The sequence below is a fragment of the Trichogramma pretiosum genome, unplaced genomic scaffold (genome assembly GCF_000599845.2).
Source record: "Trichogramma pretiosum strain Unisexual culture from Peru unplaced genomic scaffold, Tpre_2.0 scaffold9, whole genome shotgun sequence".
In the NCBI taxonomy this organism is placed as follows: Eukaryota; Metazoa; Arthropoda; class Insecta; order Hymenoptera; family Trichogrammatidae; genus Trichogramma; species Trichogramma pretiosum.
The window spans coordinates 1,907,436-1,935,291 of record NW_019641697.1 but is presented as its reverse complement, the minus strand read 5'-3'; the positions used below and the strand labels follow the sequence as shown (position 1 = coordinate 1,935,291).

At 37.9% G+C, this 27,856-nt stretch overlaps 1 protein-coding gene across 1 annotated transcript in view; it reads right to left on the bottom strand.

Annotated features, from left to right (window-relative positions):
- The window catches only part of LOC106651362 (protein scarlet-like), a 36,329-nt gene that overhangs the window by 8,119 nt on the left and 354 nt on the right, over positions 1–27,856 (bottom strand). Inside the window, exons 2-12 of the mRNA XM_014369814.2 lie at positions 25,711–25,879; positions 20,572–20,620; positions 20,448–20,497; positions 18,876–19,009; positions 17,903–18,055; positions 13,498–13,736; positions 10,398–10,494; positions 10,077–10,325; positions 3,803–4,033; positions 2,559–2,694; positions 2,367–2,472 (exon numbers count right to left, since the gene is read on the bottom strand). Of these exons, the coding sequence (XP_014225300.1) occupies positions 2,367–2,472; positions 2,559–2,694; positions 3,803–4,033; positions 10,077–10,325; positions 10,398–10,494; positions 13,498–13,736; positions 17,903–18,055; positions 18,876–19,009; positions 20,448–20,497; positions 20,572–20,620; positions 25,711–25,879 (1,613 nt within the window). The remainder of the gene's footprint in view (positions 1–2,366; positions 2,473–2,558; positions 2,695–3,802; positions 4,034–10,076; positions 10,326–10,397; positions 10,495–13,497; positions 13,737–17,902; positions 18,056–18,875; positions 19,010–20,447; positions 20,498–20,571; positions 20,621–25,710; positions 25,880–27,856) is intronic.

The window sequence follows — 27,856 nt, the reverse complement described above, 5'->3', positions numbered from 1 at the left end:
TTCGAATTTTGGCGGGAAAAAATTTCAAAATTTGGCGGGAAAAAATTTTCGAATTTTGGCGGGAAAAAATTTGAATTTTGGCGGGAAAAATTTTCAAAATTTGGCGGGAAAAAATTTTCGAATTTTGGCGGGAAAATTTTTCAAAATTTGGCGGGAAAAAATTTGAATTTTGGCGGGAAAAAATTTTTGAATTTTGGCGGGAAAAATTTTTGAATTTTGGCGGGAAAAATTTTCAAATTTTGGCGGGAAAAAATTTTCGAATTTTGGCGGGAAAAATTTTTCAAAATTTGGCGGGAAAAAATTTTCGAATTTTGGCAGGAAAAAATTTGAATTTTGGCGGGAAAAAATTTCAAATTTTGGCGGGAAAAATTTTTCGAATTTTGGCGGGAAAAATTTTTTGAATTTTGGCGGGAAAAATTTTTCAAAATTTGGCGGGAAAAAATTTTTGAATTTTGGCGGGAAAAATTTCAAAATTTTGGCGGGAAAAAGTTCAAAATTTGGCGGGAAAAAATTCAAAATTTGGCGGGAAAATTTTTTTGAATTTTGGCGGGAAAATTTTTTGAATTTTGGCGGGAAAAAATTTTCAAAATTTGGCGGGAAAAAATTCAAAATTACGCGGGAAAAAAGTTGAGTAGCACTAAAAAAGCCAAAAGAAGCAGGTCACTAGGTCCTGGTTGTGAATTCTTATAATTTAACAATTTTCCCGATATTTTACCTCAATTTACTTAAACTTATAGGAAAAATGCAATATGCATTTTTACAATTTATGCAAGTGCATGTGGAGTTAAAAAATAGATAGCGGGGAAGCGTCGACGAAAATTGACGGAAAAACTTTAAACTTAATTTTCCTGGGTAAAGCGGGAAATTTCGGAAAATCTGAGCTCATCATCGGAAAGCTGAGGCAATTTCCCATCGAAATGATGCGTTACATTTTTCTTCTAGGTGCATTCAGATACTTTTACAGCGAGTTACAAATTTAACGATTCGACTAAATAATGCCGCGCTGTGCGGCACTCGGATAATTGACATTAAATGTTGTTTATGAACACTTATTTATCAACTTTTTAATAGGATTAAAATTTCTAAATTCATATTTAGGTATGTACTTTCAATTAAAAATGATAAATGTACAAAATTCATTGTGCAACATTTATTATTTTGTACATTTATCGAATTTCCCATGTTATTTCGTCAAAATTGCCCTAGTGCGCTAGTACAGAATTTTGCCACTACGCGGCGTGACGGTATCGTTCAGTCCTCAATATGAGCAATATTTTACAAAGTGGAATTGCAGGATATAGTTTTTATCATGAAATGCAGGCAAAACATCGATTTCGAAAACTAGGTCCGGCAGAAGCTGTGGACATATCTGCTAAGTGGGGAAAGGGCTAACGAGATAAGTCCATATTTTCTGCTACGCAACCACACTTTTAATTTATATGGGTCAAAAGATATCTCATAGTAGGTTAAAATACCATAGGTACAGATCTTTAGTCGTCCGCGTCTAGCTAGGCTCTCGTGCGCAACTTAAAACGTGTTTTTCTCAAAAACACGAAAAACGGAGTTATCTCGTTAGCCTTTTCAACCACAGAAGTATAACGTTAAATGAGTTATTTTATCAAAATCATTAAATGAGGTTATGATCACGAACTGAGCGAAATGATCGACATTCAAAAGTGTGTGACCGCCAAAAGTGGACTTGAGCCCAAATTTTTTACTCTGTATCATCACTATGATAAACCTTTCAATTTTGATAAGTACATAGTCCTTATTTGAACAATTCTAAGAACTTTTTCCAAGTAAAATTTCTTTCCTAGGTGCTTTGTTAACATATAAAAAAATTGACCAAGTTTATATATGGTTTTTTTTACGAGGTGCCATTTTGTTGTCCACTAGGTTGAATTTCAATATTATAACTATTGGACTGTTACGTCTACATCCCATGGACGCGAAAAATATATGTTCCCCCACGGACCCACGGACCCACGGATCGAGTCTCTTTTGATTCGAAAATTTAGGTCGAATCAAAATTTTTTTTCAAAAAAATCGTGTTTTTTGTTGTTTAATTGTTCATAACTTTTGCTCCTCAAATTTTTTGACAATTCTCACACCAGATTCAAAAAGTTCATAAAATTTCACGTCAGAAATGACTATTCAAACATTTGTCAGATACTTTTTTCACAAAGTTTATAGCGCCGGAAAAAATGTGTGAAATTTTGTCCGTTTGTCCGTAATTATTAGAAACTTAATTGCATTTAAATATGAATCATGATTAGATGCGTTATAAACGTTCAAAAAAAGTTGTTGTTATTATGTGTTTGACTTTCAGAAATATCTAGTTACAATAAATTAATCGATATAATTACCCAAGTTGCAAAAATAATCCACTGAAAATGAGAGTTAAAAAATCGATTGGAACTGATACCAATGATGCTGTATCTACAGACTCGAAAACGGCAGACATAAAGTATCCTATGAACATGATAATAATTATTAATTGTATTAACTATACCACTATTACTGTAAAATTCAATTCAGTAATTTTCGATTATACGTACCCATTGCAGTGGCCGAAAAAGCACTCAATATCACAGGCAAAACAAACAAAAAAAAGTCCATATAATCACCATTCAATCCTACAACGTAATAGATGAAACTTGTATAAATCAATGGCTGCAAAATACATCCTGGAATCTATGAAGATAAAATAAGTAATTAGAAAATATTAAAAAATGCTTATTTTACTGATCATTTGCACTGCAGATTTATTAATGTTTTAAAAACTTACGAAAAAGTTGTGTGGGAAATTTCTGCTGGAATTACCCGAACAAAATCCTACAGAAAATCCTGAGAATAATTCTGCAGGATTTCTTGCCGAAATAATTAGACGGTTATGAATCGAGTTTTCCACGAGAAATTATGATGATATCTTTTATCTGCCGGAAATTTACTTTTTTTGCTTTATTTACTTTATTTGCTTTATTTTAACGAGTCCCAAAGAAAATCCACGCCTTCCTAGCGGATTCTGCTTTTCTCAATGTTTACGTATAGGAATTCAGCGTTTTCCTCAAAGATTCCTGAAGGAATTCCGAATTTCCCCTAAAAATCTTCAGGTAAGCGCTAAACTCCCATGGGTAATCCTTCACAAGCTCTCTTTAGGTAAGCGCATAGTTTCTATGGGTAAACGTTGAGAAAAGCACAAAATTCTGATAGGGATTCTTCCGGTAAACGCTTATTAATTACTTTGGGTAATCCTTCAGAATATCCTAGATTTACTGCAAGAATCCTTTAGGTAAATACAAGATTCCTGTGAGTAAATCTTGAGAAAAGCAGAAAATTTCTAGAGAAATCCTATAGAAAAAACGGAAAATTCCTCTTAGGAATCCGCTGTACATGCGTCCATTTCTTCTGGAAATTTTTCAGAATGGAATTAAATTTCCTGCAGATAATAGCGACATTCTCGTAGATTTTTTGCAAAAATTCCGCTATTGCTGAATTCGGACGAATTTATCTCTGGCTGGAATCATCATAATTTCTTCAGGGAAAACTCGATTTATATACAATAAAAATTTACCCATAGAAAATCCCGCAGAATCATCCTTAGGATTTTCTGTAGGATTTTCTTTGGGTAATTTCTGCTGAACTTTTCCGCACAACTTTATCGTAAGGATTAGTTTCTTAGATACCGCTAGAATTGACAATTATTACTTTTACGTAGCTCATTGTAATTTTTTTCGTTTTAAAAAAGATTTTTTTAATTTTTAGCTACATTTTTTTATCTTGAATAAAAAAAATTACTTACGGATATAACAATTTTGCTGATATAATATGGAGCAGGATTATATAAATTACTTGCAACGTCACGTAACAGTAGAGGAAGCTCATTTGGAAATGTATAAAATACTGCATAATTAAATGTGAAAATTGTTTCCGTTATTACAAGGTATAAAAGACCTTGCAAATTTTGTATTCCTTTTTGATCCAGATTACTAACAACTCCAACATATGGTGTACTAAGTAAAACACTTATAAACTGAAACAGTAAGGAAAATTTATTCAACTTCAGCTAAATCTTATGCTCCAATTTTCGAAAATTATAATATTTTATTATTTGTGAGGATTATTTATCGGGTGAGATAAATAAACGAGACATAATGAATCAATATTTGAAATATCTTAAATGTATTATAAGGTATCAAAAAAAATAAAAAAGTTCAAAGTCGACGACTCTGTTGACCCTCTCGATGGTGGATGGCGTCAGCATGACAAGATGACGAGCTACTTTATCGGTTCACGGGCAAGTATCAGAGTACGAATATCGGCTTCTCAGCGACGAAATACCATTTTGCACTCCGAAAAAATTGAAGATTTCCCGAACCGATGTTCACGATTTGAGCGTGAAACAGAGAGTATTCCATTGTCGTCGATCGTATCTCCAAGTCTTTGGGCCTCATAGCTGTTCGTAAGCGCAAGCGTAGCGAAATATTGTCGATAAGCTCCGACTTTTCATATATCGATCGAGCTTCGCTGGTGCATCGAGCTTGTAGTCTGCATTCTTAACCGTACGTGTCTTATGCCTGTGTTGTCGTTTTTGTTACTGACTTGCCGCTGCCTCTTCTCGTGTCTTCGTGTTTTTTTTTTTTTTTTTAACGTGGGCAGAGTGAACTCTGCAGCCAGTGGGCCTTAGAAACGAGTACCCCACTGGAAACCGTCGTTAAACATTACTTCGGTGGGGATTCTATAGAGCTTCTCTGCTACATCTGTGTCTTTTCCGTACATCTCCCGTCCACCTTACGGTGATTAGGGGTTCAGGGATCAGAAGCGTCGTCTTCTTCTTACAGCATGGTCCGGATCGTTTTTACATCTCTTGTGCCTCTTGCCTCAGTCTGGAGACGACTAATTGCACGGAAGACGCTACCGCTATCCAATCGCCTGCAGTCTCGAGCATGAGCCTGACGATATTTTCCGGCTCAATTACTTCTTGGAGGACTTGTTAAAGTCTCTCCCTCTCTTCGTGAAATCGCGGGCAGCGAAAGAACACATTCTCCGCGTCTTGTATTGTGATTGGACAGGCCGGGAAGAGTGCTCTAAGGGTGTTATGCGTGAGATAGTAGTCCACTTCTCCATGTCCCCTCTCTATCCACTCTGTGATGTTCGGGATTAGCCGGTGTATCCATCGGCCCTTTGGTCCGCCCCACCGGTCCTGCCACTTGTTCAGTGTCTCTCTTCTCTCTTCCTCCTTGACATCCTCGGGGTGGCGCTGATATATGCGCGCTCGCTCATCCACTAGTAGGGCCGGCGGTGGTACGCCGGCTATCACGTACGTCACGTCGTAGGAGACGCGTGGTCGGCCACTGATCACGCGCAGGCAGGCTCGTCGATGTATGGCCTCTGCTTGACGGATGTAGGCCTGTGTCTCCATCGCACAGCTTCAGATGGGCACTCCATATAGGAGGTTCGAGTCGACGACGTGAGCATAGAGCGGTGTCGTACATGACGTTCCATAGGATGGACCCTAAGATAGACCCTTGCGGAACGCTTGCTGTGACTCTGTAGGACCCTGGTCCGTCATCCGTGTCGTAGTCGAGCACCCTCGCTGAGAGATAGCTGCTGTTTATTCTCAGCAGATACTCAGGCGTGCGAATTCAGCGTAGCGCAGCGTGGATGTTGTTCCACCGAGCCGAATTAAACGCGTTCTTCACGTCGAAGGTCACGACGGCGCAGTACTCCTTGGGGCCGCGGTTCCACCTCTTGCCCGCGATAGCCTCTCAGGTGGTGGCGATGACGTTCTCGATGGCGTTTATCGTCGATCGCCCTTTCCGAAAACCGTACTGGTGATCTGAGAGGCCCCCAGGGTTCTCAGTAATGGCTTCGAGGTGGTCACAGATGATTCTTTTCAGAATCTTGCCCGCTGTGTCAAGCATACAGAGTAGCCTGTACGACAATGGTTCTTCGGGGGGCTTGCCCTACTTTGGCAGCAGGACGAGCCTCTGTCGTTTCCAGCACGCCGGAAAGACACCGGTACGGAGGCATGCCGTGTACACCTGCAAAAAGATGTCAGGGTGCATGGCAATGGCGATCTTGATAGCGGAGTTTGGTACACCGTCCGGCCCAGGCGCCGTGTGCTCCTTGATCCTCTTGTAAGCTCTTCGGAGTTCCTTCATGGTGACGGCTGACACGATTGCTCCTGCCCGAAGTGGTGGTGGCAGAGCTGGCTCGTCGTGCACAAGAGGGAAGAGGGCAGCCACTATGTGGCGCACCAGGGACGGAGAGCTTGGCAAATTTGCTCTCGGTCCTCTGAGTCGGGACATGACCGTATCGTATGGTTTGCCCCATACGTCCTCGTTGACTTCATCGCACCGTTTATTCCAGCACCGGCGCTTGCTGGTCTTAATAGCAGCGCGCAGAAGACGTCTTGCAGAGGCATAGCTCGCTTGCCAGGCGTCTTCATTTGGCCGACCACGCGCTCTCTGGGCAGGCCTCGCAGGCATGAGCGCTGGAGGTCAGCGATCTCGCTTGTCCACCAGTACACCGCGCCACGACGGCGTCGTCCATTTGCCTTGGTCATAGACGCGTCGCTTGCACCGGTAATGGCGGCCATGAACCTCATAGCCATCTCCTCTGTAGGCCCGGAAGGAACCGCGGCCCCGACCATCATGACTGAGAGATACTCTGTGTCAAGAGTGCATGCGCTCCACTTGCAGCGTTAGCGCGTCGTGAGTCTAGGTAGTCTGGTGGTCTCTATCTCAAACACGATGGCTTGATGGTTGCTGTGCGTGTAGAGCTCGCTTACAGCCCATGATGTAATTTGGGGAGTGAGTGTGTCGCTGGCGAAGGTGAGATCGATGACCGAGTAGCCCAGTGGACCGGCGAATGTTGGTGTATTTCCGGTGTTTAGCAGTACAGCTTCAAGGGTGGCAAACGCGTCAAGAAGAGCGGTGGTGCGCAGTCTAGTTACACGGCATCTCCACTCCGTTTACCAGGCGTTGAAATCACCCGCGACAATGAGCCGCCTCTTGCCCCAGGCTTCCTCGATGATGTTGATGAGGAGAGCGGAAAATTCTGCATCAGCGAGTCTTGGTAGTGCGTAGACGCTGAAAAAATAGATTCCGTTGATTCGAGCCCCGGCGGAAAAGGGACGCGCTCTTGCTAGGTGCTCCTGCACCAGGCTGCCTCCATGCACGCAGATCGCTGCTTGTCTGTTGACATCGGCTAACCATGTTTAAGGTGGATCTAGATTCTTGTACTGATCACACACTACGGCCACGTTTATGCGTTGCTCGAGAATAATTTGGCTCAGGAGATCCTGAGCAGCCCTGCAGTGATTGAGGTTTAGCTGTAAAATCCATGCATCGGCGGGCTTGTTTGGTCTTCTGTGCTAGAGGGCAGTACTGGCTTGTAGACGTATGGTCGTGGACAGCGCCTCGCTCCTGGCCAAAAACGCACGTTGGACTGTTCGCGCAGACCTTTTTGCGTGGTCACGCATTTCTGGCGTCTCCTCCTGAGTTAAGTATTAGAACTCTCTGCCCATTGCCATCTTGTGAGTGTGGTTCTCGCTTCTGTCACCGCCCAGCAAGTGACCAGGTTGGCGGGACGGCTTTATCTTGAGAATGTGGTTTTCGCTTCCGGCGCTACCCTGTGAGTCTCGGTGAGTTTTTGAGACTCCTTTCTGTTGTCATTTTGTGAGTGTGGTTCTTGCTTCTGACATCATCCTGGGAGTGTTGTGCTCCCCGTCTATCGCCAGCATTGTGAGTCCACACCTCAGGCTCCTCATAATGAATACTTTTCGTTTCCAGCTCGCACAGTGATCGGGGTTTTTTCCCGCTTCGGAGGCTGATGACATAGCCCGGGTCTTCTTTTTGGGTGGTATCCGCTCCACCTCGGGCACGGGCACAACCTCGCCAGGCGAAAAAACGCTCCTCGAAAATTCGCCCAGTGGGGATCAAACCCACGCCCTACGGCACACCTTGTATCAGCAGGCAAAAACTATACCCACTGAGCCAAGGAGTCCGATTAAATCGTGTCTTCGTGTTTTTTTTTTCTTTCCTCCACCCCATTCGGACACTCACCGGTAACCGCCGCTAGGTATTGCTTCGGTGAGGCCGGGCTTAGTTGAGCATTTCTGCTACTTCTATGTTAGTCGTTGTTTTTCATACATCCCCCATCCGTCGCATAGTGATATGCGACGATTAGGAGTTCAGGGGCTCATCTTTCTTCTGCTTGGTAAACCTCCGATCCTGCGCGATGCTATCTCTCGATTGTCGTATCCCCTTTTTCAGAGCCGTATACTGCGTGGTCACACATTGCTGGCATCTCCTCCTGAGTTAGATTTTTTTTTAGAACTCGCTGTCTAGTGCCATCTTGTGAGTGTGGTTCTTGCTTCTGCCGCCGATGGCAAGTGCCCCATTTGCTCTGTCGGCTACATCTTGTGAGTGTGATCATGTGTCTTCATGTGTGTTCTTGGATGTGTGTATGTATGTTTGTGTTTGTACGGTCGAGCCAATAAGTACGATAGACCTATCGTTGTGCGGCGAGGTTCGCATCTCCCGTCACATATTATATTCAAAATATAAAATTGAAATTATCTAAAAAATTTTAACCTTTCGTCAGAGATCTTTTGGTGATTTTATTATAAAATGTTGTAGCAAAGTGTGTGATAAGGATATAAATTATAATATCGCTTTACGAATCAAGTGCCATAAGTAACACTTTTTGGCATCGCGTAGTTTAGGACCCGAGCGCAGCGAAGGTCCTAATAGCTGCAAAGTCAATGTCGTGGGCTTCGTAGACGACATCGCTCTGGCCACGGTTGCTTAACACCTGTGCCAGATATCTATCGACAAGCATATCTGCATATCATCAGTGGACGCCCACATTTGTTGTAAAAAGCCACCTACGTCCTAGCCAGTATACCACCTCTGTCACAACTCGTGGATGAGTGAGTAGTTCAGTGGGACCAGTCGATAAAGGAAAAATGGACGCACCGACTGATCCCAGACATCAAGGGCTGGGTTGAGAGGCAAAGGCGAGATAACTTACTATCTCATGCAGCTCTTAACTGGACACGACTACTTCAGACACTACAGCCAGCACTACGACAATAAGATTAGCGTGCGGTGCCTAGTCTGTTCCCCTGAAATCGAGCACGTAGAGCACGTATTTTTATACTGCCCGCTTTTTAACAACGAAAGGAAAGGGCCTTTTTTCCTTAAGAATGAAAGAGACACACTTTAACGAGCAGATAGAGCCTGAGAATATTGTCTGGCTCACGCTGAAACACCCAGGAAAATGAAACGCTATTTCCTCGTTTGCACAGACAGCTGTATCTTGACTGATTCAAGAGTCAAGAGACGAACAATAACAACGATGAGGAATTATAAAAGAAAAGGATGCATCAAAGATTCCAGCTGTGGTCCACACCGAAGCAATTTAGAAACGGATAACGGTGTGGATCCTCTGATTGTATGATGAATTCTGGTCACCCAAAGTCGAGGTCATTTATTCGATGAGTTGTTGATACCAATTGTATAAATTGCTTAATGAATCACAATAAAAGACTTGAAAATCATACGCACACATACAGACATTTGTTCAAAATTCAATGTAGTTATCGAATATGTGAACTAAATCACCCTATGACGTCTGTTTCAAAAGCAAGTTTTAGAGCCTATCACAAAGCTTCCTGTAGGTGAAGAAAACTTCGAAAATGTCGAAAAATATAAAGCATTAATTGTTAAAGAATACAGTACTACTTCATGGTAAAATAAAACTGCTACTCTGGAAAGTTTTTTCTATTTAAAAAACGAAACTACTTCTTTTAAACAGCAGAAAAAAACGTTGATATTCAATCGAATAACTTTCTTTTTTAATTAGAATTATTATTAAATGTCAAATAAGGGCGAGTACCTGTGTTTTTCATTCATTAGATTTTAATAAAATATCTCTTAGGAAGATTTTGTTTTATTTTCTTTTGGAAATCAAAATCAAAAGTTTTGTTTAAGATATTTTTCTTGCAACGTGTATATCAGCCAATTTTCTGCTTATGTTTATGATAAAAGATATATTTTACTACTTACCATGTACAAACAGAATCGCAAAAATATTGATGAGATATTGCGTTTGTAATCAACGTACGTTCTCCATAATAACCATTGTAGTTGGCAAAATGATCTTACACGCTTAAATTCGCTAGCTGGCAATAATCCAATAGAAAAAATAGGATGGGGAATATCACTATATGTTGTTTTAAAACACGATTCCTCAATTGATCGAGCGACTCGTTCACCATACATTGATTTTTCAAATTCATCGCAAATCCATTTGACCTGCAATAATTAATATTTATAAATATATCCAGCTTGAACCTTTTAATTAATAATAACAATCTTTCTTCAAACCTTTTTTTGACTATCCATTTCTCTTCCTCGTTCAATAGAAAGTTGTTTTACGAAAAACTCTGCACTATTAAAAGTTGTTGGACATTGAATGCCTATACTGTAATATAGTATTTATATGAGCTTATAAATAAAACATTTATGCGACAAAAATTTTTGTAAATAATTTAATTACTGAGTTGAAAAAAATTGCATGGATATCTGCATGGATTATCCACAGGAATTAGCTATCCACAAAGATTAGACATGGATATCACGCAGATTGGACAACGATTCCACGTGGATCAGACATAGATTAAAAAAAATTCTAAGTCGGTGGTTCTCCAACTCTTCAGGGATCGTGGACTTTTTGCGCGAGCCCGCTCGAAGAGTCCACGAGGCTTTGTCGGTGAATCGTCGTGGATTCATAAATAATTAACGTGGAGAAGTTAAAATCCACGATGATTCACCGACAAAGCCTCGTGGACTCTTCGAGCGGGCACGCGCGAAAAGTCCAAGATCCCTAAAGAGTTGGAGAACCACCAACTTAGAATTTTTTTAAATCTATTTATGATCCACGTGGTATCCATGTCTAATCTTTGCGGATAGCTAATCCACGTGGATAATCCACTCGGATATCCATGCAATTTTTTTAAACTGGGTATTTATCCTTAAGCTTGTTACGTTAGGCTGACATAGAGTCAGGGCCTTTCTTATTCCATTTTTAATAAAAAATTCTTTATTTTCCATATTTTAATAAAGCACCCTATTGATAAAGAGAAAAACGCGTTATAGAGCTGATAGAAATAAGTGAAATGTATATTGCAAAGAGAAATCAGCGTAGATTTGGCTCCTATCTATCAGTGTGACGCGGGCAAGGATCACAAGATTTCATTGATGCCTACTTAAATGAAAGAAGAATAGTAAACTATGTAATGTGTAAGGATAAACTGACGTGAGAGCTGAACAGAAACATGAAATGCTTAAAATTGTAAATAAACATAGAGCATGTGTGACGAACCGTCTGTGTGAAATTGTTTAAACCAATTCGATTTAAATGGATAATGAAGTTGATCTTGAAGCAGTCGTGCAGTTCAAACCGTTGCAACGGATCAAGCAGATTTAAAAAAATGCCTAGATGATTATAAAAAAGTAGGTATTGTGTCTGAAACGGATTCAAAATATGCTATTCCAGCTTTTATCTTACGTAAAAAAAATTGAACTCCTTGAATGGTTGTGGATTACGGGCGTTTAGACAAGGTCACAAAAATATTACCGTAGCCGTACCGTGATATATACTGAATTTTGAGGACATTATTAATAAATAGATTGGCGAAACGTTTTTTATCTCGCATAGAGGTATCTGCGGGTTATGCTGAAAGAAAAAGCTAAGGAAAAGATGGTGTTTATTACACGAAGACGTAGACGGGACAATTTGAGAGGGCCATGTTTGGTTTGGATAACGCACCTCCTTATTTTGCCAAACTGATGGATTGGGTAATCGCCGCGGCTCGTAAAAAAAGATTCTATTTAACTCCTTCGACGATATCTGCATCTATGTAGAAAGTTGGGAACAATTGATAAGTTACTTGGACGATATTTTATCGCGCTTAGAAAATGCAGGCTTAACACTTCGATTAGAGAAATGCACGTTTGGCATGAAAATGATTGAAAGTTTAGGATACGAATTAGGCTATATAGCGATTTATGCGTCCGAAAAACAAACATGAAATCAAGCAATTTATTGATCTTGCTAATTTTTTTCAGCGTTTGGTTCCTACTTCACGATAAAAGCGCGATTATTAACGAAATTATTGAAAAATGATGCAGTTTGTCAATGGAATGACAAGAAATATAAAGCAACGCGAACGCAGCTGCACACTGTGACACTATGATTGTGCCGAGCAGCTGCTGACATAAAGAAGTATGATGGGAACTGACAGGCAACGTACAAATAATCAATTCAATTAATAATGAATGTATTAATTTTGCAGGTCAATTGCCAAAAACAGGACGAGCCGCCGCCACGAGCCAAATCGACGGTGAAAAGCATGTAAGAGAGGCCGCTAGAGCGTGCCATGCCGGACACGTGATGCGAGAGTAGGAGGCCGGGAGCAGGCATTCACGTGTTGACCACGAGCGAGAGCGCACGAGTAATTTTTCCGATTGAGTCTTGCCAAGAGAGTTGAGGCACGTGTGAGTACGAGAGGAGTGATAAAGAGTAACGAGTGTCGAGTGAGAGGAGTACCTGCGAGTACCGAGTGACGAGCGAGTTGAAAGTGTTTAGTGTAGCGGAAGCCAGAGTTGAGTATTTGTCGAGTGAGGAAGTGTTGCGAGTGGAAAGCCGAGAACACAAACTGAGACTTTGGTCAAAGACCGCCATCCGCAACTTTAACAACGCCAGTGTCATCAACAGCTTCGTCCCGGGCCAGACCATAGCCTACCCGAGACCTGCTGAGCCACGCCGGATTTCTGCCGAGACATCAAGTTAATTTGGTACAGTAAACATCATTTGTAAGGTGTGTGCGTATGTGAGTAAGAGAAAAGCCGGATCAGTCGTCACCTTTTCAATAAATATTTCTCTTCATTATAAAAAAATCAAGTGTAACGGGACTTTTATTTATTTCACCTTTTATTGCCTTTCTTCTATCGCTTTTATTTTTTCCATTATTTCGCGTATTTAGCCCTGTTCGAGCTCACGACTTCATAGTGTGGCGGTGGCCGGGCATCAAGAAGCCACCGTGTTACAACACGTACGGAACATCAAGCGGGCTTGGTGCTGTATTGCTGCAGACAGATCAAACTGATGAGTAAAAACGCGAAGCAAAAACGAACAAAAGCTGTTAAGACTTCGTATTGCATGACAGAGCTTTGCATGGAAAATTTGTTTGCAATGATGTAACTCTCGAGCGATTCCTTGTATCAAAAGTCATGAGAAAGAGTGTGGTTACTAAGTACCAGAATAGCAAAGGTCACTTTGGCGTGAACAAAATCGCAGATGTGATAGAAAAATGTTATTGTTGTTTTGGGTTTAAATTTGAAAAAATGTGATATGTGCAAACTGTATTATCGTTAGTCTCGTCGAAATTAAAGTCATAGAAATTATGAAAGATATGTTTTTAACCTGCTAAAGAACTCGAGCGCTTCAACTGAACTGCCTTGAAATACCAATCTTCCATTGGAAAGTAATATTATTTGATCAAATAAATCTAGTAAGCCAGATGCTGGTTGATGTAATGAACATATAACTATACATCCTCGCGCTGCTACATCTCGCAGAGTTTTTGTCACTGTCATAGCAGCAAAACTGTCAAGGCCAGTTGTTGGTTCATCACAAAATAAAACTCGTGGTTCAATTAATAACTAGAATACATGAAATATTAGTACATGCATACAAACTTATAAAGAGCAATTAGCAAATAGTGTTTAAGAATAAAATATTTTTTGAACACAATCCTTGTTCCATTATCAGAAACAAAAGTTGTAACAATTCACTCTCTAGAAAATCTTGTCTAAAAATTATTGACCATTTGATGGATATAAAGTAGTTCATTATTAAAATGAAAAAAAAAAGACATCCCAAAATATTGTAACAATTGAAGTAAATTTACTTCGCCACTAAATCGCGGATATAATGAAAATCAAAATTGGCTGGCAATATGCTGTCCATTCTTTGTCACCCGAAATAGTGAATTCATTTTTTACGTTGTCTACGTTTTTTTTGTTTTTTTTTTTTTTAATTTTTATTTTATAAAACGTGATTCAAAATTATTATACATTGTTTTTAGACAGTATATCTCACTTACGCAGGTATTTAAAAAATTTAGAAAGGTTCAGTTCCAGACACCGGACCAAATGGATTTTATGTTTTTGGGGTTGATAAATCCGAATCTGGCATCAATTTTTCTAGGTTGACTATTTTTTAAGGTCATTTGAGAAAAAGTAAAAAAAGCTAAAAAATTCATGCCAAGGTTTTTCAGAATGTTGAATCCAAATCTGAGGTCAGATGACTTCTATAAAGTCAACTGTACCTAGAATGGAAGTAGAAGCTGTGTCTGGATTCGAGTAGCTGCTGCGCTAAAGTGGGAGTGAGTGCTGTGCCTTGATAAGAGGCAGCAGCTGTACCAAAATCTTCCCATCTAACAAGGAGACCTTTTCACCTCCGGGTCATGGATTTGGCCCAAACTTTTTCTGGTCATTCAGGACAGTTAGAAAACATGCCCTGTTTTGTTAGGTTGTGTGAATATGCCCTAGAAGCGTTAGATAAAAAATAAACGTTAAAATAATAAAAATAAGCATATAAAGCGCAATAAATATTTATTTACTACCCTCAAACTATTTTGGTTACTCATTTTAGACACCTAGTTCTTGAAAACAGTACATTTCATTGTTAAGAAGTTGTTGGATCTCACTCATGACCTAAAACATTGCAAGATTGTTCAATTATGACATTATAAAGCGTTTAATTTCAATACTTATGGCCTTAAACGCTTCAAATAATTATTATTTTAATACAAGCACTGGATATCTGACAAGTTCTTATCAAAATACTTTTCACTGACTAATTTAACACTTCAAGTACCTACGCAGAGTTGAATTTTATCAATGATGTGATGAGGTAAATAATATTTGCACATAAGGCCGCTATTTGCCATGATCTCATGCCATGCCTTTGTGCAATATTGCAATGTTTTGGGTCACGAGTGAGATTCAACAACTTCTTAAAAATGAAATGTAATGTTTTCAAAATCCAGGTGTCTAAAATAAGTAACCAAAATAGTTTGAGGATAGGAAATGAATATTTATTGCGCTTTATATGCTTATTTTTATTATTCTAACGTTTATTTTTTACCTAAGGCTTCTATGGCATATTCACACAACTTAACATAATAAGGCATGTTTTCTAACTGTCCTGAATGACCAGAAAAATTTTGGGCCAAATCCATGACCAGAAGGTGAGAAGGTCTCCTTGTGAGTACAGCTACTACCCTTATCCAAGCACAGCTACTAGTCCTCTTTTTTGGCCTAAAAACCTTGGTACGGATTTTTTCAGATTCTTACTACTTTTTCTCAGTCTGACTTTTAAATGACCTTGATAATTAGGCAACCCAGAAAAAATGATGCCAGATTTAGATTAAGCGATTCCAAAAAATAATATTCACAAGGTTTGGTATCTGGAACTGAACTTTTTAATTCTTTATGTGATGGTGTATTCACAATTTGATCTCATAAAACTCTGGAATATCAATTAATAAGAAATGATACACGATTGAATTAAAATAAGTGTTTTCATGATATTTAGCTTCATTTGTCTTGTACCGTGCATTTGGGTTTTGTGTACTTAAAATGATGATTCTCAATTCTTGAGCCCAATGATTTTTTTCTGTCTTCTTCCTACTGGCACAATTTACGAGACCTAAGGAATAGTTTGACAAAAAAATTGCATTAACAATGCTCGCGCAACAGTGACAGCGGATAAATGGTAAATATTGTGCGCAGTATATTGTGTGAGAAGTATGTAAAATCACGGCAGAAGATTGTAACTTACCAGAGGAGTACTGTGGCAAGGGCATCATCGATCGATGTAGTCTTTCAAACCATCGTGGTTTCTTCATGATCACACTCGCCATCGTTGCAGCCTTAAAAACGCTTCTGTGTCCTGGCCATCTATTTCACCGTCGATGGCATAATCTAAAACACAATATATGAAATATAGTTTAAAAATCCACATTCACAGTTATAATCATTTTTTATGATCCGAGATCAACGTCAAAAAAGTCAACTATCATAACCTCGAACTGTTGACTTGTTGCAGAAAAGTTGCGGTGACATATTCAAATCATATGTGAATTTAATTGTGGATTTTCAAACTACGTTTGATTTGTTGTGTTCTAAATGCTGATTACGGTAAATAGGATTTCCGAGAAACAGCAACGGTGGATGCATCGACTTTGAGGGTGATCATGAGGAAATGTCAACGGCTTGTAATATCGATGATGCCGTGGACGCAGAACTCCTCTGATAAATTGTAATCTTCTACCGTTATTTTACAAGCTAAACCCAAATGAATAACGTCGAACTTCTGAAGAGTAATGCACGCAGAATACTCTTTTAAAAAGAGTAATTTGCTTAGATTATTCCTTTCAGTGAAACGCAGGAACTTGAAAGAGTGATTTATACACATTACTCTTTTCAAAAGAGATACAAACACAGATTACTCTTTTTGGATAATACTATTTCACAAAAAAGAATATTACGTGCAGATTTATTATTATTATTATCATTATTATTATTTATTTTATTTATTTTTTGTTTTTTTTTTTTTTGTTTTTAAAGTGTAACGAACGCAAACAAATCTACTTTTGGAAATCTGGACAGTCACAGTAGTCATTTTACATCAGCAGATAGTGATAGATTATACATATCTACTGATTATATGTATGTAATGTGCCGATCTTTTAATTTATTTTCTTAAAATGATTGAAAGATACATCGACAACAAGAACAGTAACGGGATATCAACAAAATATTGATTCTCTTAAAATTTGTCGTATTTTGATTACATTAAGCTGTACACAATTTTTCTAGACTTCTATTTTATCAACTGACTCTTTTCACTGTAGAAATTTTCAAAAGAAGAGAAGTTTGCGTTCGTTACACTTTCAAATAAATTAATCTGCATGTAATACTCGTTTGCGTGAATTAGTATCACATCTAAAAAGAGTAATGTGAATGAATTATTCTTTTCTCCACTCAACATTTTTCGAAAAAGAGTAATCTGCGTTGGTTACTATTTGAATTTCTTGCGTTTCAGTGTCGATTTACTATTTTTAAAAGAGTATTCTGCGTACGTTACTCTTGATAGGTTCAAAAATTACTCTTTTGGGTTTAGCGTATACGTACTAGTCACACATTATACTACGACCATATTATTATCATTCATTCACTATCGCTGATGTGAGTGTTATCAATGTAGTTTCTTTTGCGTGAACGCCGTACAGGCGGAGAGTATGGAAAAGTGAGATAACCCCGACCACAGCATGGACAACCAATTATGAATCTGGCTCCTTTCCCCCTTATTTATTAAATCAATAAGTGACATATAATTATTAACAATTAATTACCTTTATTACACCCAAACTGTAGAAGACGAATGAAACTAACTATCATGAAAACATATTCAATTCGGTCATGTATATATTTTATAATATTATTGATGTACCAGAGTTTTATAAAATCAAAGTATAAAGTTATAGTATGACGACGAAATTACCACGAAACACACAAAAATTAGGCAAACTAGGCATGGTTCAACTTCGCTGCGTTCAGTTAAATCTTAAAAATTCAAGCCCCCTTTGACTCCCTAAAGAAAAATGAATTATATGATATAAATTGAGAAAAACTATATTATCGTTTCGCAGCGTGAAATTGTACATTATAGATATATACAAAGGTGGGTTAATTTGAATTGCAAATAGACACACTCATTATATTATAGAAATTTAAGTTTTTTTTCGTGTCAACATTACCTGTACAGCGAGTGACACTCGTTTTCTTTCGCCACAAGATAACTTGGATAATTTAGTTTTGCTACATTTTATCAAACCCAATTCGGATAATAGGATGAATATTCTTTGTTTTCGAGCAAGGGATGAGACATTTCTATCCATTTTCATTCGTGCCTGAAAAAAATATATTTATTTAAGGAATTACTTGTCGTAATCTCATATATCATTTTGTATTCACGTTAGGAGAGATTCTAAGTAATGATTCAATATTTATAAATCACTAAGCTATGAAACTACAGTGACCAGGTATTCTAAATATCTTTGGAATCGGTACTCTCAATTATGTGAAATTTATGATAGAAATAACAACAAAAAACGTAAAATTATAAAAAATATTATGCTTAAGTGCTTGTACAGAGTAACCTACGGGTCCAATCATCTTGGCTGAGGTCTTGACCATAGCCATTCATGTTTTGAAGAAGTGACGATCGTGGTGCTGTAGTTTTAACGGTTTGCTCGGAATTTCACAACTGAGGTGCATTTTATAAAAGCGTAAAACGTCAAAAAACGTAAAAGATGAAGAAATTTAACAAGCCTAGTATAAAAAAAGGCTCACGTAAATGGCTGTATTTCAGTCAAAAATGAAAATTTTAGGATTTGAAAAAATGCTATGAATATAGATGCTACTAGGTTAGACTCCTTTACTGCCCTGAATGAGACTTGGATAACGCGCTCGCACAGCGACGCAGCTTACCTTTCGTCGCCATAGGTGTGCATAATTACTCTTATATTACATTACTCACTCGCGTTCTTTAATTTGACATGATTTGTGTTGTGTGGCATCGTCACAATAGCAAACACTTAGCATACAGCAATTTTAACTAGCAAATATGATAATATTAATTAAGGTACTTCTCTCTGCTTATTTTACTAACAATTTTTTCTGTTTTAGATTAATCTAATTTAATTCTTGGCCAAATCAAAAATATTTTACCATAAATTCCATATGTTCATATACTGTCAAAGATTCAATTGCAAGATCTTGTTGAGGAACAAAACCAGACATTCGAGACATTATTTCAATGTCAACTTGTTCACCATTGAGTAGCACCTCTCCTGACAATTTACCTGCACATAAAAGAATTTTTTTAATTAAATCATTTCATTTTCTTATTTTCCTATTAAAAAAAATTGAATGGGATTTTAATGATACTATCCAAGTTAGTATGTACAGTCAACCCTCGTTATCCGCGGTTAATTTGTTCGGGAAAAATACCGCGGATACTGGGACCCATATTATAGGGAAAATAGGGGGTTCGGTTTAATGAGAACAAATTTTTAGTACATTAAATATAAATCGCGATGAAATTTATAGAACTAAATTAAAGTTTATTGATTTACAAAAAAGTCAGATAAGCGAAGTCGAAGCCGCGGATAACGAATTTTGTCCACTATTAGCGATTCGCGGATACTGGAACCTCGAATAATGGGGGTTGCCTGTATTTATATTATTTCCCTGATCCCTAGAATCATTTCGCACAATTCGTGCGAGAATCTTGGCCAGAAATTTTAACAAAAGCAAGCTTCGAAAAGTGATAGGAATTAAATAAAGCAGTGCCTTTTACACTATTCAAAAATTTTTTGAGCCCAGATTACACTTTATGGAAAATGGTCACCGTAGAAAAAGTGTAAGAGGCGCAAATTACACTTTTTTAAAAATCGTAACAGCGGAAAAAACTTAGTTACAGAAGAAGTGACACTTTTTTTAGCGCAAATTTCACATTGCCAACAAGTTTAGCTTGCGCTTCTTACACTTTTTCTGCTGTGACGATTTTTCAAAAAGTTTAATATGCGCCTCTTACACTGTTTCTATGGTGACCATTTTCCAAAAAGGATAATCTGGGCTCGAAACACTTTTGAATAATGTAAACTGCACAAGTTTTACTATATCACAAAAACTTTTACACTTTTGGAGTTTCAGTGTAATTCGGGATAATGAATCATGATTGTAAAGAGGCCACAGGATTGAGACCTTTATTTGGAAAAATTTTGCAAATATTTTTAAACGATTAAATTTTCTTTCAGTAATCGAAGATGATATACTTAAGTTGAAACTGCTAGAACTTGGTCTTAAACCTATTCAAAATAAATATAATAAGTCACACTTTAATAATAAGTCACACTTTTTGGCACCGCAGCGTTCGTATCACACTCGCATACGCTCGTGCACTAACCTCACTTCGCTCGAGCAGAAAATGCGACTCATGGCTTGAAAAAGGGGGCATAAATGTGAACTTAGCACAGTGCTATAAAATAATGTACGATACTCGTGCCATGAGCACTCGCTGTGCTCAGGCCTAAACTATGCTGTGCCAAAAAGTATCGTTCGCAACTAGTCCGCGAGGAGCGTAGCGAGGGTGCAGACTCCTGGATGAGTCAACTGCTTCGTGCACTTGTAACAAAATATACTATTTAAGCACTAAAAAGTGTGCGCAAAAGGCATTTTTCTATATACTATTGCATAAAAATAAAATGATTTACATGTAATATTTGTTTTCAACATTACCTTTCATTCTTAGACTTATCGTTGCCAAAAGACTTGTCTTACCAGCCCCACTGTAAAAAAATTATACATGAGCATGAGTAATTGTTATGTGGTTTTCAAAACTTTTCAAACACTTTACACCAACCTTGGACCCATAATGGCAGTTAGCGTACGGGATTTGACATAACCCTGAACTGTTTATGAAAAAAGATATTGTTATAGAATTCTATATCATGAACTAAATACTCACTATCATCAATTTTAACTTAACTTATTGTAAGTACAGTACTAATAGAGCGTTAAATAACACAGGCACACAAAATAAAAAAATGCTGAGTTCCAGAGACCGGACCCAGTAGACTTTATATTTTTGGGGTCGCTGAATCCGAATCCCTCGTTGGTTTTTCGCCATCAGATCGATTCAAGGTCATTTGAAGGTCATTTAAAAGTCAAATCATGAAAATTAGGTTTAAAAACTTGAAACTATCCCTATTTAGGTTTTGAGGATGCTGAATTCAAATCTGAAGTCATATGACCTCTACAACCTTACCTTCAAGGTCATTTGAAGGTCAAACTTAGAAAATTCGATATAAAAATCCGAAAAATATATTTTTTATGTTTTGAGAATCGCTGAATTCGAATTCAAGGTCATTTTGACTAAATTTAGACATCTACAGGTCATTTAAAGGTCATTACGATCTTACCTTCAAGGTCATTTCAAGGTTAAATTAATAAAAAGAGGGCAAAACTTGATGAAATATTGTTAATTTCGTATGCCTTTTTACTTTTTCTTTTGTAACGCCCCTTGTTTTCTTTAAACGATCGGCATAAAGATTGCCGTCTGCGTTTAGTTCCTTTATATTCCCTCTTCAGCATACAGCAGTAATTAACCATCATTGCAACATCCCGTCTACCTTGATATAGCTGCTCCATATGTTTAATGTCTTGATGGAATCGTTCTCCTTGCTCGTCGCTAAAATTATCAGTTATTTCGAGAACTCATCTGAATGGTTATGCAAGAAATTCAGTTTATAAGACATACTACATTCCATTTTACCGAAATTGTTTATCATTGTTGATATTGAAACTTTGTTGTCATTGCTTCTGCAAATGACCTTGAAGGTAAAGTCGTAGAGGTCATCTGACTTCAGATTTGAATTCAGCATCCTCAAAAACCTACATAGGGATAGTTTCGAGTTTTTAAACCAATTTTTCATGATTTGACCTTTAAATGACCTTCAAATGACCTTAAAGCGATCTGATGGCGAAAAACCGACGACAGATTCGGATTCAGCGACCCCAAAAACATAAAGTCTACTGGGTCTAGTCTCTGGAACTCAGCATTTTTTATTTTATGTGCCTGTGTAATTCATAGTATGTGTTTAATTACATAATATACAAGTAATTCGTTCTTACTTTTAAAATTTTTCGAAATCGCGTATAGCTTGAATTATTTTCAAAAAAGAGTTTTTTGCGCATTTCATACATATCTTGTAAAAGACGATTGATTTTTTCGTCAACGGTTGACACGTGAAAAAAATCGTTATGATAACGAAAAAAACGAGCCTGACCAGCCGACCACTTTCAAATTGACAATCCTGCATATCATTTAATATTTATAAGTGGTGATGTAACTCACTAAGCAAATTGCAATGAAATTTTTTTTTTTTGCGTTAATAATTAAAAAATTGAAATTTCAAAAAAGAATACGGATAAAAAGGAGCAACTATTTCAAGTTAACATTTTTCGTAAAAAATAAAAAAAATTTATTCCTTATACGGTATGCCCAAATTTTTATGTTAATTTTCTGTGAACTTTTATTTCAAAAGTATGGAGGAATTACTCATGTATATTTTTTTAAATAAATAAAATGGCATTTAATTACTCTGCTGAAATAGTAGTATAACTAATATATAGTACTACGTAACATAAGTTCAAATTTATTATGTGGCTTTTCGTTCACACCACACTCCTTACACTTTTGTGCTAAACTCGCTCTCTTTGGTTACAAAATTGGATATGATACTGGACCTGTACAAGACACTTCTGGTACTGCTACATACCCAGTTGAAAAAAATTGCGTGGATATCCACGTGGATTATCCACGCTGATTCCACGTGGATCATACAGGGATTCCTTGAGGATGGGACATTGATTCCACGTGGATCGAACATGGATCATATAAAGAGTCCACGTACGTAAACCACGGGGATTTGCACGGAAATCCACGGGGATTTTCGCGCAAATCCTCGTTGATTTTCGATCGATCCACAGGTATTTGCGCGGAAATCTTCGTTGATTTTCGATCGATCCACGGGGATTTTCACGCATATCCTCGTTGATTATCGATCGATCCACGGAGATTGCGCGGAAATCCTCGTTGATTTTCGATCGATCCGCGGGGATTTTCGCGCATATCCTCGTTGATTTTCGATCGATCCACGGGGATTTTCGCGCAAATCCTCGTTGATTTTCGATCGATCCACGGGGATTGCGCGGAAATCCTCGTTGATTTTCGATCGATCCACGGGGATTTTCGCGCAAATCCTCGTTGATTTTTGATCGATCCACGAGGATTGAAAAAAAATCAGCATGGATCAGTCGAAAATCCGTGGTGATTCGCCGCGAATCCTCGCGGATGTTTCGAGCGCGTGCTCGCGAACAAGTTCCACATCCACGAGGATTGAAAAAAAATCAGCGTGGATCAGTCGAAAATCCGTGCTGATTCGCCGCGAATCCTCGCGGATGTTTCGAGCGCGTGCTCGCGAACAAGTTCCACATCCACGAGGATTGAAAAAAAATCAGCGTGGACAGTCGAAAATCCGTGCTGATTCGCCGCGAATCCTCGCGGATGTTTCGAGCGCGTGCTCGCGAATAAGTTCCACATCCACGAAGATTGAAAAAAAATCAGCGTGGATCAGTCGAAAATCCGTGGTGATTCGCCGCGAACCCTCGCGGATGTTTCGAGCGCGTGCTCGCGAACAAGTTCCACATCCACGAGGATTGAAAATAAATCAGCGTGGATCAGTCGAATATCCGTGGTGATTGCATTTTTTTCAGCCCATGATCGATCCACGAGAAATCCCTGTATGATCCACGTGGAATCCCTGTACGATCCACGTGGAATCCCTGTATGGTCCACGAGGATTACTTATCCTTGTAGATTTCCACGTGGATATCCATGCAATTTTTTTCAACTGGTTAGACACACTGCTACTAGGATCATCGCTGCGCTTAGGCCCTAAACGCCCAGTGCGCATCTGCACATCTTCTACAACATCATCTTTCGAGAACTCAACTCGGACAATTCAACCGCAACAAATAATCTTGGTGCATATTCATATGAGTATGAGCGTTTGTGTGTGTGCTGGGATGCTTATGTGTATGCGTGGATACGTATGTGTTTGGGGACATGTGTATATATACACATTATATATGTGTGTATTATATTTGTATTAAGCGTGTACGTTATTTCCTAAACTCGTTCTCATGCAATAAAGAACAAAACAAGTCATCAATACTTTATATAGCCCAAATCAATCGCTGTCTATTTCCCCAAAGGCCTTGAACTTTTCATTTAAATAACATGGAAAAAATCGTTTTGGCAAATGAGTTCCTGAATGCACCGGGAGTGACCAACATGGCTATAAGTCAGAAAATTTGTTGTTCTACGTTTAGATAGTATTTGTAAAGTTTGGCTGTTAGCAGTTGAACAATTTTTTTGACTAAAAGAACCCAAGAAAATTTTATTTACGTTTTAATATCTCGATTTTTCATGTGACTTCTCACGAAACATCGTAACGGATTTCGGTCCAATATGTCACGAGATTTCTTATTCGACATCTTATGTGAGACATAAGATCAGTACATTTTTTTAATAGGTGATCCAAATTAAAACTATAATAGAAAATAAATTGTGTTATAAATTTGAACTTATTACACGTAGTGATATTAGATAGTATTTCTTACTATTTTGCCATTGAAAAAATATTTTGCTAAATAGCAATTTATATATGGGTCAGATTGAGAATTTGGCCTGTGGGCGAAGTCAAGTACCGCTTCGCAAAATAGCCACGCACAGGCCTGAAACGCAACACGTGGACTCGAACCACGTATGCTTGAAATGTCCAAGGTACTCGCTACAATAATTATTCCGATCCTCGCACGACTATTACACAACAATTCTTTCGAAATACTTTCTTTTGTCTCACTAATACATCCACACTACACAATCACACACACACACACACACGCGCACGCACTCGACCGTCCAAGTCTCGATACAATTGCAGTCTTACTTTCATCGCTCCTAGGCCTTGGACTTCGTTCTCGATTTTGCCTTCCGCTTTTCCCCAACTGCTTCGTCCTCGCGGTCTGTGTCCCGTCCAAGCTCGTGGTTGTTCACCTCGAAGATGTCTCGAACAATTTCCGTGCATGTGTCGCAGTGCAGCGTATTCGCCCGGCTCGCTTCCTTCCCAACAACTCGCGAATCTCCTCATCACGTCGCATCACTTCACTTGCCACGCTGAACTCCAAGGCTGCAACACAGCTTAACCACGAAAACAGCACTACGACCTTCTGCTGCACACACAGCTTTTCTACGACAACTACTTTCAATCGCTGCCACACAGCTTCCCCACGAATTACCACTATCAAAGTCCAAGGCCAACGCTGCCGAACACTTACCAGCGACTTTCTACTTTTACGATACGTCCTTACTCTCTCGCTATCACTGCTCGATTGCGAATCTCGTGTGTGTGTGTGTGTACACTGTCGCGCAGATCTACCACGCATCGAGTCGCGCATGAATGAAAAATTCTGAAAAAATTCGAGGAAACGTTTTTTCGTGTCAGAATTAAGAAAAAAATAATCTGGTTTGGTACATCGAACCATTTTACCAAAAATAAAATAATTTAAATTTTGAATGATTTTTTCTGAAGGCCTGAAGCACTCAAAAAATCTAAAAAAATTCAAGGTTGTTAGGATTGTTGGAAAGTACCTTGTTGAATTTTTTCAGATTTTTTAATTACTTCAGGGCTTCAGAATAAATATAGATAGAAAATAGACGTTCTTAGCGGGGGGGGNGGGGGGGGGGTCCAAAATTTTACTTTTTGGGACCCTTTTTCAATGTACTATAGCATACCAAAATTTCAAGAAAATCTGTGGACCTCGCCCGGAGGTTTTTTTAAAAAATTCTGAACCTGACCCATATATAGTCCCATATATAGACCCATATATAGACCATATATATCTTGAAAAATTCCTTAAAATGATGAGAACTTACCTCCATTCAGAAGTTGTACAGTTTCTACTTGTCTACCTTTTAGAAAATCTCGTAGATAACTACCACTTTTTCTTCTTTCGATTTGTAAGTATATATTTTTCCATGATAAATTTAATTCTTTTAGAAGAGAATAATTGAAATCAACTAAGTTATTCAAAGAGTTATTTTCCTGAAAATCATATACTTTTACTTGTGAATTTTTTTTTATATATAAAATGTAATTAATATTAATAATTAATATAATTAACCGATTCAATATTACTACAGTGGTCCCTCGTCAAACGCGGTTTTGCTATACGCGAATTTTGCTTATACGCGGTTGACCAATTGTGAAGTCCCTCGCTATGCGTGGATTTTCTGAACTGAGGCAATGTTCAAGATACTATATGTTCAATTTATTACATTGCAAATTTAAGATCGAGTATATAAATTAAAGACAGAATGGAAACGACGAAACCAAGTCTTAGCTCTACAAGTTTATGAAGATATTTGCATAAAAACTACTTACGGCAAATGAAACAAACCGAAATTAATGCATTTTCAACACAATAAAAAAAATACATATAAAAAATAACTAAGTTTTCTTTCGTTGGAACATCCCAGTTGAAAAAAATTGCATGGATCTCAGCGTGGATTATCCATGTGGATTAGCTATCCAGGATTAGACATGGATACCACGCAGATCGGACAACGATTCCACGTAGATCACACATAGATCCACATGGATTGGAAAAAATTCTAAGTCTGTAGTTCTCCAACTCTTCAGGGATCTCAGACTTGTTTCGCGAGCCAGTTCGAAGTATTCACGAGTTTTTGTCAGTGAATCGTCGTGGATTTTAACTTCTCCCTGTTGATAATTGAATAATCCACTAGGGGTTTCGTGAAAATCCTCGTTGATTGTTTAAAAATAAATGCGGATGTTCGAAATTATACGAGGAATCGTCATGGGTTGATGAAACATCTACGTAGGTATTAAGTCAATCCACGTGGCTTACCTAAGTAGACAATTTATTTGATCCACATACCTATGTCCGATCCACGTGGTATCAATGCCCAATCCTTGAGGAATCTATGTATGATCCACGTGAAATTGGTATGATTATCAACGCGGATATCCATGCAATTTTTTTCCACTGGGGTATCCCGCAATTTCCGTTAGAACTATGGATGTAGTCTCATTCGATTCGGAAATTTGGGTTAAATCCAATCTTACATTCGTGTTTTTTGATGTTTAATTATTCATAATTTTTACTGATCATCTTTTTTGACAATTCTGACACCAGATTTCAAATTTTCATGAAATTTTACATCAAAAATGACTTTTTTAACACTCCGTGCGTAAAACATGGCTTTTCTAACCCCTCAGTGACACAAAAACCATGTTGTACGCACGAAGTGTTAAAAAATATGGTATGCAACTAGTGCCTCTAGAAGACGACTCATCCAGGAGTTGTTTTCGCCCGAGCGCAGCGAGTGATAATATACTATTTAAACATTTTTCATATTTTTTTACAAAGTTTACAACGCCGAAAAAATGTGTAAAAGTTCGTCTGTTTGGCCCGAACGGGTTAACCCGACTAAATTTTTATAATTTCATAATTTTATATAAATTTTATTTATTTTTTATGTATAATCCATTTTATGTTGATATTCCAAAAAATCAACTTCCTGAAAGGTATGAGTAAAAATTAATGCAATTTAGAAAGAACAATTTTTTAAATTTATATACACGTTTAAATTTTTGTATCCTTAGTTAAAATTATTTTTGTCGTTAAACTTTATTTAATATGTATATTACATACTTTTTATATTTTTAAATTACTATTATACTTTGATAATTATTTAAACAAATCCGCCAGCCTCAATTTATCTCACACAATATGGTCAGAACAGTTTGTTATTTTAAATAATATATTAATGGTTTTTTATTCAATGATTGTTTTTGTATTTATTACATTTATCTGAAATGATTTCATTTGATGTATATGGGTCAAAATAATACTTTAATATAAAATTGTGCGCACATATGTCACCGACCTCGTCCCGCTTTTGGTGTGTTAGTAGTAAAAAAGTCCCAAAACTAAAATTTTAGACCCCTAGGTCACTCGCACCCTCTACATTCCATATAGACGTCTATTATGTTGTC